At 32.4% G+C, this 13682-nt stretch overlaps 1 protein-coding gene across 5 annotated transcripts in view; it reads left to right on the forward strand.

Moving 5' to 3' along the window:
- Positions 1–13682, forward strand: part of LOC118180007 (protein FAM13A-like) — a 123537-nt gene that overhangs the window by 80016 nt on the left and 29839 nt on the right. For all 5 annotated transcript variants that reach the window (XM_085813318.1, XM_085813316.1, XM_085813317.1 and 2 more), the window contains 4 exons: positions 6094–6170; positions 6272–6474; positions 8997–9128; positions 12837–13203. In XM_085813318.1, coding sequence (XP_085669444.1) covers positions 6094–6170; positions 6272–6474; positions 8997–9128; positions 12837–13203 — 779 coding nt within the window. The remainder of the gene's footprint in view (positions 1–6093; positions 6171–6271; positions 6475–8996; positions 9129–12836; positions 13204–13682) is intronic.

The following is a 13682-nucleotide window of genomic DNA, read 5'->3' on the forward strand; positions in this document are numbered from 1 at the left end:
TCAAAATATTAAAATTAACCACCAAAATTGGGAAATGCTCTAGGTATGCAAAAGTATTACAAGGCGTATTCGGAAACTAAGTACCGTTTTGGAAAAAAATAAATAAATAAATAAATAAATAAAATAAATAAAACAATTTCTTCGAATCCAATTTTATTTTTACATGAAAATTCATGTCTTAAACTTTTTTTCAACATAGTTTCTACCAATGATCAAACACTTGTCATAGTAGGTGACCAGTTTTTGTATACCATCGTCAAAGAAACTTCCTGCCAGTTTCGATAACCACGACTCCACAGCATTTTTCGTTTCATCGTCAGATCCAAAGCGCTTGGCCACCAAGCTCGCGCTTCATGTGCAGGAACAAGTGATAGTCGGACGGCGCCAAGTCCGGGCTATACGGCGGCTGATCGAACTTGCTCCCAATGAAACTGTCGAATTAACGATTGAGTGACACCAGCAGTATGGGGCCGAGCATTGTCATGGAGCAACACAATTCCTTTACTGAGCATTACTCTTCGTTTGTTTTGAATGGCACGTCTTAGTTTTGTTAAAGTCTCACAATATCGTGCCACATAAATGGTTTCACCTCTGGGAAGAAATTCAGTAAGCAAAACACCTTTCCTATACCAGAAGACAGTGCACATGATTTTTTGTGATGACATTGTCACTTTGAACTTTTGTTTTTTCGGAGAATGAGTGTGTCTCCACTCCATCGATTGTTGTTTCGATTCTGGTGTGAAATGACACACCCAAGTTTCATCACCTGTCACAATTTGGTTTAAAAAGTTTTCTCCCTCATAACTGTACCGTGTGAGAAATGTCAGGGCACTCACTACCAAGTCGCTTTGTTTTGTGAACATCAGTGAGCATTTTTAGAACCCATCGGGAACATAGTTTGCGATAATTCAAGCGGTCAGACACAATTTCGAACAAAACAGTACGTGAAATTTGTGGAAATGCCTCTGAAAGAGTTGTCATTGTGAAGCGTCTGTTCTCATGAATTGCTTCATCAACTTGCCTTACCAAATCATCGGTGACAACAGAAGGCCGACCATTCCGAGCCTCAGCGTGGACATTTGTTCGACCTGCATTAAACATTCTTACCCACTTTCTCACCATTCCATCACTTATCGCGTATTCACCGTAAACTTCTGTCACTTGACGATAAATTTCGGCCGGTTGAACATTCCTCGCGTTCAAAAATTTAATCGCTGCACGAATCTCACAGTCAGCGGGAGAACTAATTGTCGTAAACATTTTGAATGTGCACAGCAAACTGAAAACACAACATAGAGCAACCAAAATGGCGACAATTGAAAGTCAGTGAACAAGAAAGACTAGTGCGTATGTGCGGGACGCCTACCACAGCGCTGCGACGGCGCTAGATTGAAATGGTACTTAGTTTCCGAATACGCTTCGTATAATTTTCAGTCTCTCTTGCAATCTTATGACAGTTTGAGTTTCATTCTTCTATCAGAGGCTTTGTTCTTTTTTACTCTTTTGCATAAGCTTTTCAAAATATTAAAAATAACCACCAAAATTGGAAATGCTCTAGGTATGCAAAAGTATTATAATTTTCAGTCTCTCTTGCAATCTTATGACAATTTGAGTTGCACTCTTCTATCAGAGGCTTTGTTCTTTTTTACTCTTTTGCATATCAATCCATGGTTTTCTTTGCTAGGTCTAGATTTCACATATTGTACAGAGATTAGCATACTCCTGTCTTTCAGGATAGTCCTGAAGCTGTATTCATTGTTAAACATGTCTGTTATTTTTTGTTAGGTCATTAAACAGATCTGTTTAATCAATGCTGTTCATCTTTGCTTCATGTATGCTACTGCTTGACTGTAGCCTTGGACCCTTCCCAGTTCCTTAATATGTCCTTCATTCTTGTAGTAACATTGATCTTTTGTGTTCTTGCAGAAAGAAATTGCTTTTGGGTTCCCTTATAGGGCTTGCATTTCTTCAGTAATAATTTTTGACTTTATTCTATGATTTTGTTTATGCAGAGATGCATTTTTTGTATAATGTTCCACTTAACCGAAAATAAATCAAATTTAGCTGAGTGTTAACCATGTTAGTAACAGATGACAGTATTTGTGTGATGTAAGATTTTTTTTTTTATTTTTTTATATTTTTTATGTATGTGACTATTTAATTAGGTTTTCTTTCAGTTAAAAAGAGATGTTTGTCATAATTTTTATTACATTTTATACTTTGAGCATTAAAACCAGACTACTGTGAAAAATATTTTTAAGTATGAACTTATTTTTTTTCATTACTCCTGAAAAATGATGTATTAAGAGTATTTTTAAAAAGAAAGGTGATTATAGAGATTGCTACCATTCTGAATTGCAATTTCTGGTAATGGAGCTATTGTGATTTCAAGTGCTATACATTTAGCAACTTTGCTGATAACAAATGCTAAAAATTTCTTTAAATATTTATGCTGATAACAAATGCTAAATATTTATGATAATGTAAGTCTCCATATAAATTCAGACTCAGTAACGTTTTTATGCATATATGAGAATTTTAATAGCATCATTAAATACAGTTTCAGATATCCTTTTTACAGTTAATTTACTCTGGTATCGTATGCTTTGTCTGTTAGATTAACATGAAATTCTGACCAGAGTAAATGCAGCATAAGATCGGGAAACAAAGCTTTTGTATGTTTGCTCTACGTGCTCATTAATATCAGGTAATATTTTAAAACAAAGATATTAAATGCTTGTCCATCTTAACGAAACATCAACCATCTATAATCATGTCGAAAAATAGAAATTTTGAAATTTAATTTTATTAAACAGATGATAGGTGAATTCAGTTTGGTTCCCTGCATTGAGCTTGTCAGTAACAGGAAATCGGGAAGTTCATGAAGAAAGTATGGCTTCTTTTTTTAAAAAAAAAAATCTTTTTGAGTTGGCAACTTAATGTTTGCAGATTTTGTTGATAGGTGGTTTTAGCATATTCTTTTGTTTTGTTAGCATGTTATAGCACAAAACTTCTATTATTTTCTTGTTGTTTGGACTTCCACATTGAATAAATTGTTACAATTTTCTTACTAATTATTTAGTTTAATTTTTATCTCAATTTAAAAATGGAAGAACAAAATGCACATTTTAGACATATTTTATTGCATTTCCAAAAAGTCAAGATTACTTCACAAGTAGATAAAAAGTTATGTGCCTACATATAGTGCCTTGAAAGAAAGAATGCGTAAAAATTGATTTGTTAAATTTAATTTTGATGACTTTGCTTTAAAAAAAAAGCTCATTGATCTTGCCATCCAGTTAGCTTATGAGAGCCATATCAAGGTCAGTATCAATTCAGATCGTCAACTTATGAGATTGCAGAGAAGCTCACTACTGTATTGCATACATGCATTGAAAAAGAAAAAAAATAAAACAGTTAGCTGTGTTGACAAACTCGATTTATGGGTTTCTGATCATTTTTAAAAAATTAATTTTCCATAATGTATTAGCATCTGCAGTTCACTTCTAGAACCATTGATTACTGGCATTGAAAGATAGTTTATAACAGTGTTAGTAGAAAAAGATCTGGTTGAAGCAGGATGAACCAGCCTAAAACATCAAAAACTGAGATTTACCAAAAAAGTTTATACTGTTTGGTTGAATTCTGCACTTTGAACTTCTACCAAGAAACCAAACGGTTAATTAAAAAATGCTTTTGTTCAACAGCTGGCCAAACTGAGTGATGCAGTTCAAGAAAAATGGCCAGAATAGCCAAATCAAGGGTTATTGTTTTTCAGCATGATAATGCAAAGCCCCATATATCTTTGGTCACTTGCCAAAAGTTACTGCAGCTAGATTGGGATATAGTGTCACATCCACCATAAAAGCCTGAGCTTGCACCTTCAAATTTCCATTTTTTTTTTTTTTCATGCAGAACTTCTTAAATGGTAAAATTTTTAATGGACTGATGATGTAAAAAAATCAAAAGTTTTATGAACATGGAATTATAAACACTGCCTGAAAGATAGCAAAATGTCATTGCCTAAAATGCACAATACCTTATTTAATTCAGTACAAAGTCTGAAATCCGGACTTGTCGGGACTTTGGCGATTCCGGATTTGGAATTTTTCCGAATATTAGATCATCAATTTAAATCTGGTAAGATGACATGCAGAAATTATACAATTAAAAATATGAAATCGTAATTTATGAAATAACGAACAATCATGATCTAAAGAGTATCAAAATTTACAAAAAAAAAAAAAAAAAAAAAAAAAAAAGCTTAATACTTATTTCTTTACTTTATTAAACATTTCTTTCAATGTAAGTTGTTTGTTTCCACAAAAAATTCAAAAAGTTCATTTTTCTTATATCGTATACAGTTGAGTTTTCAATGCCATACTCCTCGCATAATTTGAGACAGATATGCTTTTAACCATTTTTTGTAGCAATTCCACTTTTTGTTTAATGGACATCAAAACATGGTTTCGCTTTGTAGATCCTTTGGCAGCTCCAGAATTGGAAACTCTTTTCGACATAATCGAAAGCTCAAGCTTAGTTTTTATAAAATTGCCGTAATAATAACAGTCTGCAAATAATAGTAAGCTGGATCAAACTAGAAGATTAGGAAGCAGCGCAGTCCGCTACATTAACAGAAATGCCTTAGAATCAGTAACAGTAATTTTCGCCTAGCTTAATAGCGTCCGTTATACATTATTGGCTGTGCATCACTAAATTGGCGACTAAAGCCAAGTTGTTTCGCTAAATTTTGTCTTGCTCCTATTGCGTACTGAATTAAGCCTAAATTGCATTAGTTTAGTTATTTACTATACCTATATTTATTTCTTGCACATGCTTAAAACTAATCTGAGTCCTGAATAAATAAACTCCCACATATACTTAATGCTTTATTTAGGGCCAGCACTAAATACCGCCTAATGCAGTATCTACGGTTCCTAAATTCTGCTACAAAGCGCCTTTCTAAGTTCTAAATTTTCACCGCACCTAAACTTTGCATCTCAGTGCTTTCCCTATGTCTTAAAAACGTTTCAGCCCTTAATTTTGCTGCTCGGTGCTTCTCCAAATTCCAAAAAGTTCATCTTTCCATCCGGTGCCTGTCATTCTGCTGTCTGGTGCCGACATATTTTATTTTGTCACCGTTTCTGGGTTTATGGTGAATAACATATCAGTTATTCTTAATTAAAATAGCTCTAAATGTAATATTTTGGCCTATGAGTTTCATTAACAAAATCTATTTTTAGCATATGAGAAGAAATTTATGTTGAATTTTTCCTCGTCAACATTTCTTAGAGCATTTAAAAATCTATAATCATTGCCAAGTGTAATGTTAGCATAAAAGGTTGCCAAACTCTTGTTATTCAATTACTAATGTAAAGTTTAGACATCATTGCATGAGGTATTGCTGAAGCTGTCATGTATTAATATACATGCAGTGATAAAAGCAAAATATAATAAATAATGACTCGCCAGGTCGGCATCAGGGATATAAAATAGGTGAATGTTTCGGTTTGAGATGTATGCTAAGCAGATACTCTGCTACGGAGACAAATTATTAATTTCACAAATTTATGCTTACATGATTTTTTTTTTTCCATAGCGAGGTATTTTATTTAGTGCCTAAGTGAAATTAAGAATCGCAATTTTTAAGTGAAAATCTCCACATGTTTTATTATGGAAGGAAAAATCAAATGCGCATTTGTAAAGCAGGCACACACACACACCAAAAAAAAAAAAAGAAAAAAAAAAAAGAAAAAAAAAGCCTATAAGGTCTGGATTTTTGATCATTCTGGATAATGGACATCCGGATTTCGAACTTTGTATTGTAGTTATATTTTTGTATAAGAATTTTGAATTTCTTTCTTATTTAAAATCTTCAATTACTAAGTTGCCAACCCAATAGTTAATGCCTTTATTTTTTTAAATCATTGTATAAATTGCAGAATTGCTTATATTTACAACTTGTGTAGTATTTAATTTTTATTCCAGATAAATTAGATTTTTTATTAGTAATTAGTTAATTTGTTTTAAATAGAAGAAGCAGTGCTAAAAATTGTTCTTGCACTTACACTTAATTTGTATATTTTATTTCAGTCAAGTTGAAGTAATGGATAAAACTAATGATGAGAAATATTCTGTTAGTAATCCTTCAGCTAGCAAAGAAGCAGTTGGTATGTTATTACTTTTTTTCAGTTTCCTCTGTTATATCTTTATAATTTAATGTGAGCTAGTTTAATATTTAATTACATCTAATCATCTACTGGTGCTTTAGTCACTAGGAAACGCAAAGAAAGACGACCTTCTGGGGAAGATTCTCTACAACGATCAAGTTCAGAAGAAAGACCATCACCTGGTTCATTGGTATCATTGGAAAAAATTGAGTTATTACGTCGATGCAGTAGCCATGAGGAAATGATTGATGCTCTTAAGACCAGCAATACAGAATTAGATGTTTTATATCCTAAGAAAGTTTTGGTTAGAATTCCACTTTTTAAAATCTGTTCTTAATTTTTTGTTAATTTTATGCATCTAAGCATAGCAAGAATTCATCTATAATTAATATACTATATGCGCATGCAGGGTGTGTTATAAATTTTTGTAAGCTTCAAAAGTTCATAATTAAAGTAATGCTCAGGAAAAATCTCGATTTGTGCAAATATGATCAGAATTGGAATCCTCCCCCCATGTATTAAAAAATTATTCCAAAAGTAACTGAAAGGCGCTTACATGTCATACTGAGACGTTTTATGCAAGTCAGGCTAACAATAAAACACATGGCTGGAAATGGATTTGTCATTCGATACTGGCAGCATGCTATTAATTACCAGATTGAGCGTTGGTGGTTAAACTTTTCTCAAGATTTCAACAAGAATTCTTACAATTGTTACATTGCAAAAGTTTCACACAAAGAAAGGACTTAATCTGCAAAAAAAGCATGTTTCACTGAATGTGGTAATGAATTTACTGTGAGGTTTGAGGAGAGGAGAAGTTGGAGGATCATCCACAAAGTGACCGACCATTCTTCAGCGGGGACTGCATCCATGTTTACAAAGTGTCATAAAAAATTTGCAGCCGATACATAAATGCAGAGTAGGAGTGTTCATGAAGCTGGGAGAAAAATGGGGGATTCATGAATCTTTGATTCGATGTATTCAGCATGGAATTCTGAATCTGGATCTGTCTGAAATACAGGCATTTCACGAGTTACAACTGTCAAATAGAAATGAAAGAAAAAACTTTGCTATGTGGGGGGCTGGTATAAATGGTACATAACCCTCAATGAAGCTGGGAAAAAATGGGGTTTCCAAAATCTTCGATTTGATGTATTCTGTACGGAATCTTGAATTTGTATCCGTGTGAAATACAGTCTCTTCACAAGTTACGAATCGCAGATACAGATGGAAGACAAAACTTTGCTACATGGGGGCTGCCATAAATGGAACATAACCCATAATGGTTGCTGAATGTCGTGGACAAATTAAGCTCACTTTTCACTGCATAGTGATGTCAGTGTGCAAAACAGTCTCATCTGAATGACCTGAAACCTTTGTGATTACCAGATCAAGTCAATGCATTCTCCTTACGTGACTGTTTGGTGTGATTTCACTGCATCTTTCATTCTGGGCCTTTTCTTTTTTTGAAGAGCATTGTCCTGTATTTGGCTGGAAAACCTGAACAGGCACTGCAAAATGTTATGCTTTTGCATGACCACATTGTGCCTGCATTGCAGACATGCGTTGCCTGTCGTCATTTTCATGGAGAATGGTGCTCCATCCTACGCTGCACTTGAAATCAAAACTTTTGTGTTGAAAACTATCATTGAAGGCTGATCACATCTTTTACTTTAAAAATAAAATGTACATGTTATTATGATCTTTTTCATATGATTCTCGTGATCTCTTTCATTGTATGTTTGCCTAATTTGCACAAAGCTTCTCAGCATGATGTTTAAGTTCCCTGTTTTGGTTACTTTGGAAATGATTTTTTAAATAAATGCGAAAAAATCCAATGTTGCTAATTTCTGCAAACAGAACTGTTTTTTGAGCATTATGTCTTTTTATGAATATTCATTTGCACGAACTGATGATGCACCCTGTGTAGATTTTATTCATTAAAAAACTTTATGATGTAGTTGTAAATTTATAACAAATTTTTGCATAATTTGTATGGATCAAAGATGCGTAGATAGTTTCAGGAAAAAAATTCTGTAATTTAATACTGTTATCTGATTAAATATTTAAATATGGAAAATTCATTGTTATACTTGTAATACTTTTTAAAATCTTACTTATGGGAATGATCTAAATGCAGTGTTCTTCAAATTACATACAGGAAAATTTTTGTAGCATGAGGTTTTTATTAAGTACTTATGTATTATCCTGTCGGCTGTTCTCAGAAATTTTGGCAACAGTTACCAATTGCCCTTTGTTACAATGGAATTCTAAAGGACACAATCATCCATAATAGTTAAGACACAATAACACGCCAAATAAATACTAATTCAGAAGTCAAACAACAAAAATCAGCGTTAATTTACAAAATTTTCACAGGACTAGTTTCGATGGTTACTAGTCCTGTGAAAATTTTGTAAATTAACGCTGATTTTTGTTGTTTGACTTCTGAATTAGTATCCATAATAGTCTCTAAATTGTTCTACTTTCTCAATCGATGGGATAGTATATAACTACCTTTTTATAATTGTGATTTTATTAGTTGGTTATATTGTTATGAAAATTAACTGAAATTTTAATTGTGTATTTAGCATGCAAAAAATGGTTCTGTTCTGCTATTGGGATCAGATTCAGAAATGTATGTATGTATTCACACACATACATTTGTACATGCGTGTGTATATATATATACACATACATAACATACGTACACTTCTAAATCTGATCCTGATAACAGAAAATAGTACCCCCAAAACACACATTTTAATATATAAAATCTGTATTGTAAAAATAATGAATGAATAAAATCAGGACCTTATTTTTCAGGAACGAAATATTCCATTAAATATCGATTCGTATTTATCTGGTTCTTTGGAATTGGTTGTCAGTGAAAAGAATCATAGTCCCCATCCACCAAATGCTAAGAGACGTGAAGTGGAAATAAATAAATCGGACCTAGTATGTAAATTTAAATATCTATTTTTAGTTGTTACTCTAAAACTTTTCTCTTGTAATGCTAAAAACCTGAATGTAGAAAAAGGAAGGGGGATTTATCTAGTTACCTAATTGCTTTTAGTTTTTTTGGGTTTATGCTATACATTTTTCTTCGTAAACATCCACTAGTAGAAAAGCAGCTGTAAGAAATTCCATATGGCCTAATTTTTCCAGAAGCTTTACATACCTGTAAAAATTTTTAATTCTTTAGCAATTGTTTAAATTTAATAACTAAAAATAAGAACATTTGAAGTTAAAAGTGTGTTTATTCAAGCAAATATGATTTACTTCCATAGTCTTGCATTTTATCCAAATTAACACATTTTATATTGAAGTTCTATAGCTCCAAATTGGAAATTTTCAAGGAATATAATTGGCTTTTGAGTTCTTTTTGAAAAATTATTCAGTAGCAGATTGCTGAAATGTGCAGTATGTGAAGTTTGAATCTGCTTAATTTTAGTATTGCATGAATGAATGCCGCTTAGATTCCTCAAGTTATGTAATGTCCTAAGATTTATTTCACATCTCGACCACTTTTATGAATTATTTTTATAATTATTTTTTCTGCCAAGTTTTTTAATTGATATGCATTTTTTCTAAAAGCTCGAAATGGCAAATTTCAGTGAAGTAATGGTTAAATTCTTTTGTTTATAGTTCACATAAGTGATTTTTTTTATGTGCACATATCTGTTTAGAATTTGGCTTACTATATGAACGACTACATGTACTTTATGTATGATAAAGCATTTCATATTAGTGATGTACTACTAAGTGCTCATCAATTTCATTATAGAGACAGACAGCATGGCCCAAAAGTATTTGTCCTAGTCTTTCTGTCATACTTGTAGTGTCAACATTTTAAGTGCTGTCTTTTAGGTATTTGCTTGCGGATGTAATGCTTATGTAACTCGAAAGTGATAAATAATATGGTTTTATGTGAAAAGTTTATTGTCTAGCAGGAACAAATTGGTATAGACTTCTAGAATCTGTCATAATTCTTTCATTCAATCCAGTATTTTGCTTATATACTTTTTGGAGTGAATATTTTTATAAGTTGTTGTTTAGCAGGTGCTATGTTAAACTGTGTTGTTGCTAGGGGAAATTTCCTTTTTTAGCAGTTTGGCTGTAAAAAAGCATAGTTGATAAAGATAAATGTTAAATTTCCTTTACAGAAATAGTGTTTGTTTTGTCGTTTCATTTAATTATTTAAAAAAGTTATGCAACAAACAACATGCAATCTGTTTTTATGAAATCAGCATTTAAGTTAAACCATCAAGATTCCTGTTAATCCTTGCAGTGATGAATTGTTTGATTTTAAGCATGCTAGCTGTGTTTACATACATGCTAGAATAAATTCACATGCAAAGATTGAATCATTAACTACAAACTCATATATCAGTTCATAGTGAAGAATTTCATGGAGATCACATAAGGCTTATAGACCGTAATGAAACATTTATTGGAGTGCATAAAGTTGTTAGTGAAGGATTTTTCATAACGCGTGTATGGATTCATAGCTAAAGGTGAAGGGTCCCCCCCCCCCCAAAAAAAAAAGTCATGCATGTCTTCGTAGCTTGAGGTGATGGATCGTTCAAAATTTGTATATAGATTCCATAGCACTCAGAGGGTTAAATTTATGTAGTAATTTGATGTTTACAATAAAATTCAGAATCCTTGGGAGCTCTACATCCCAAAAAATTACTGTTTTGTGTAGTGATGAGTCTGCTGTCATGTGTAAAGAAAAATTCTAACTCAAGATTTATCCTGTTGTTGTGGATGATATGCATTGATATTAACAGTTCTGCTAAAGAAAGTTTTTCCTAATATTTCAAAATGAATTAGTGAGATATTCTTTTTCAACAGTGAATATTGTTATTACTGTGTACATTACATTGTTCTGTTTGATGAGTAAGCATTCATGTTGTCCCATGTATGTTATGTCTTTAAAAGGTATACAAACTGGAGTTTGAAAGTATCTACATAAATATGCTTAAAAGAATGGTTCTTAACCATTTTTCTATCACTTCAGAGAATTCTACAAGGGTTGGGACTTTTTAAAAATAGATACAGTCAAAAGTCGTTAATCCGGACTCGGAACTTCGGCGATTCAGGATTATCGATTTTTCCGGATTATAGATCATCAGTTTAAATCTGGTAAGATGGCATGCAGAAATTATAAAATTAAAAATATGAAACTGTAATTTATGAAATAAACAATTATGATCGAAAGGGTATCAAAATTTACAAAAAAAAAGCTTAATATTTATTTGTTTACTTTATGAAACATTTCTTTCAATGTAAGTTGTTTAAGTTGCTTCGTTTTATGTGATAATACTTTCTCTTTAATTCGATAAACAGACATAATTTCTTGTTCAAAGTTCCGCTGTTCAAGTCCTATAATTGCTGTGTCGAGAATACCGACTAATTTGTCAATCGAAATTTTTTCGTTTTCAATAACCTCTGTGTCACATTCTTCACTATCGGAAGCGAATTATTTGATAATACGGAAGCGATGAGGAATTTGATTTAAATCATATCAAAGACGGAGTACATCGAGATGAAATACTACATTTAGTAAGGAATTATAAGCCAAATAAAATAAAAACATCTGCCCTGAAGATAAGGATAGTGCTGACAGATCAACTTCCAATTCATTGTGCCGTTGCGTGCCCCCCCCCAACCTGCCACAGAGCAGCGTGAAATTGATAAACAGATTTCAGAATGGTTAGAGAAACAAAGGGATGCCTTTATCGATTTTTTGCAGCAATTCCACTTTTTGTTTGATGAACATCGAAACATGTTTTCGCTTTGTAGATCCTTTGGGAGCTCCAGCATCGGAAATTCTATTTGACATAATCGAAAGTTCAAGCTTACTTTTATAAAATTGCTCTAACAGTCTGCAAAAAATAATAAGCCGAATCCAATTCGAAGATTAAGGACAACGCAATCTGCAACATTAACTGAATTCGATAATTTTAGCTTATACCGTCTGTTATACATTAAATGTGCATGCGTAAATGTATTATGCGCACACGCATATGTACAGCCGTAAAGGTCTGAGACGCATGCGCAGAAAGTTTGTAGCTTTGAGGTACGGATTATAGATCATTCCGGATTATGGGTGTCTGAATAACCGACTTTTGACTGTATATTTTTGGGAACTTGCTCACCAGCTGTCTTAGTATTTTAGCTTGGTTTCTGGGAGCAGTTTTCAGTGTTCTGAAGTTATACTGTTAAAATACTTATTTATATATGTTTTTTAAAAACTAGAAACTTGTAAGATCTTAATACATGCCCACAATCTGTTTTTATATCATTAGCTATTTTTGCAAGGCCTTATACGAGTGCTCACATGTACTATGGTTTTCAACTAAGTACTCCAAGAACGAATTAAGATTCTATATATTTAGCTTTAGTTGCCATATTGACCAAAATTGAGAAGTGCTTAACTCACTGAGAGAGGTATAATTAATTACAAGACCTACCAAACATCAATTGCATATGATCATCATATATCCCTAGAATGATATCGGTTTTAGTTCTTGGATCCCAGTTTGACAAACTTTTATTTAGGACAGTACTTAACATATTATTTCACCAGTGTATGATAATTAAAATGTATCAGTGGAATTTAAAATATGTAAATCCTAAAATGTTTCTTATTTGTTATAGGAGCTGACAGTATTACCTTGGCATAATGCAAGTCATGCAAATGTCAGTGAAAACAGTTCTAGCTCTGCCAGTGAGAAATCTCCATGTCCTGAGAAGGTTATTAATTATGGGTCAATGCAAAATTCCTTTGCTGAATTAACTGATGTAAATACTATGGAGTTTGATGTAGCTGGGCAGGAAAATGAGGTTGAAAATGAAGATTCCGATAGAAATACAGAAGTGGATGAATTTCAAGAAAGTAGGAAAGCTCGAATTCCAAGATCAGCAAGTTGTCCAGTACCAGGAGCTGATAGTGAAGGAACTTCAGAATCTGAAAATAATTCCCTGTCATTGAGTTGGAGTATGCTTTTTGAGTCTGAGGATTCTGGTAAGTTTGAAGCAATTTTAATTTGTTGTAAATGGTTAATCTTTTAGAGTGCTAAGTATATAATCACAAAATATAGATTTTTAAAACTAACTTTAATGAAGACTTAATTAGGATTAATTTTAAACTAATTTAAGCAAAAGTAAAGGAAGTCTTTAGAACAATACATCAAGTTCTGTTTTTGTATCTGTTTGCATTTTTATTCTGTTTTGTTTATCTTCCAAAAATGCAGAAAGAAACTGTATTAAAAAAAGTACTCTGCATAAATGAAAATTCAGATCATTTGGAAATTTAATGCAGTAAATTGTTTTAAAATAAATCGTATTAAACTTGATATGTATCTGAGTGTAATTCAGTCACTTTTTTTTTAGTAAATTTATAAAAATAATTACAATATGCATAAGTGAAATCAAACTGTCTCTTTGCAATGAAAGCATTTCACCAATTCAAGGATGTGATAATAGTAGACACATTGTATTAAG

This window comes from Stegodyphus dumicola, chromosome 3 (assembly GCF_044657685.1).
Source record: "Stegodyphus dumicola isolate Sdum_Otavi_A_Nest chromosome 3, ASM4465768v1".
NCBI lineage: Eukaryota > Metazoa > Arthropoda > Arachnida > Araneae > Eresidae > Stegodyphus > Stegodyphus dumicola.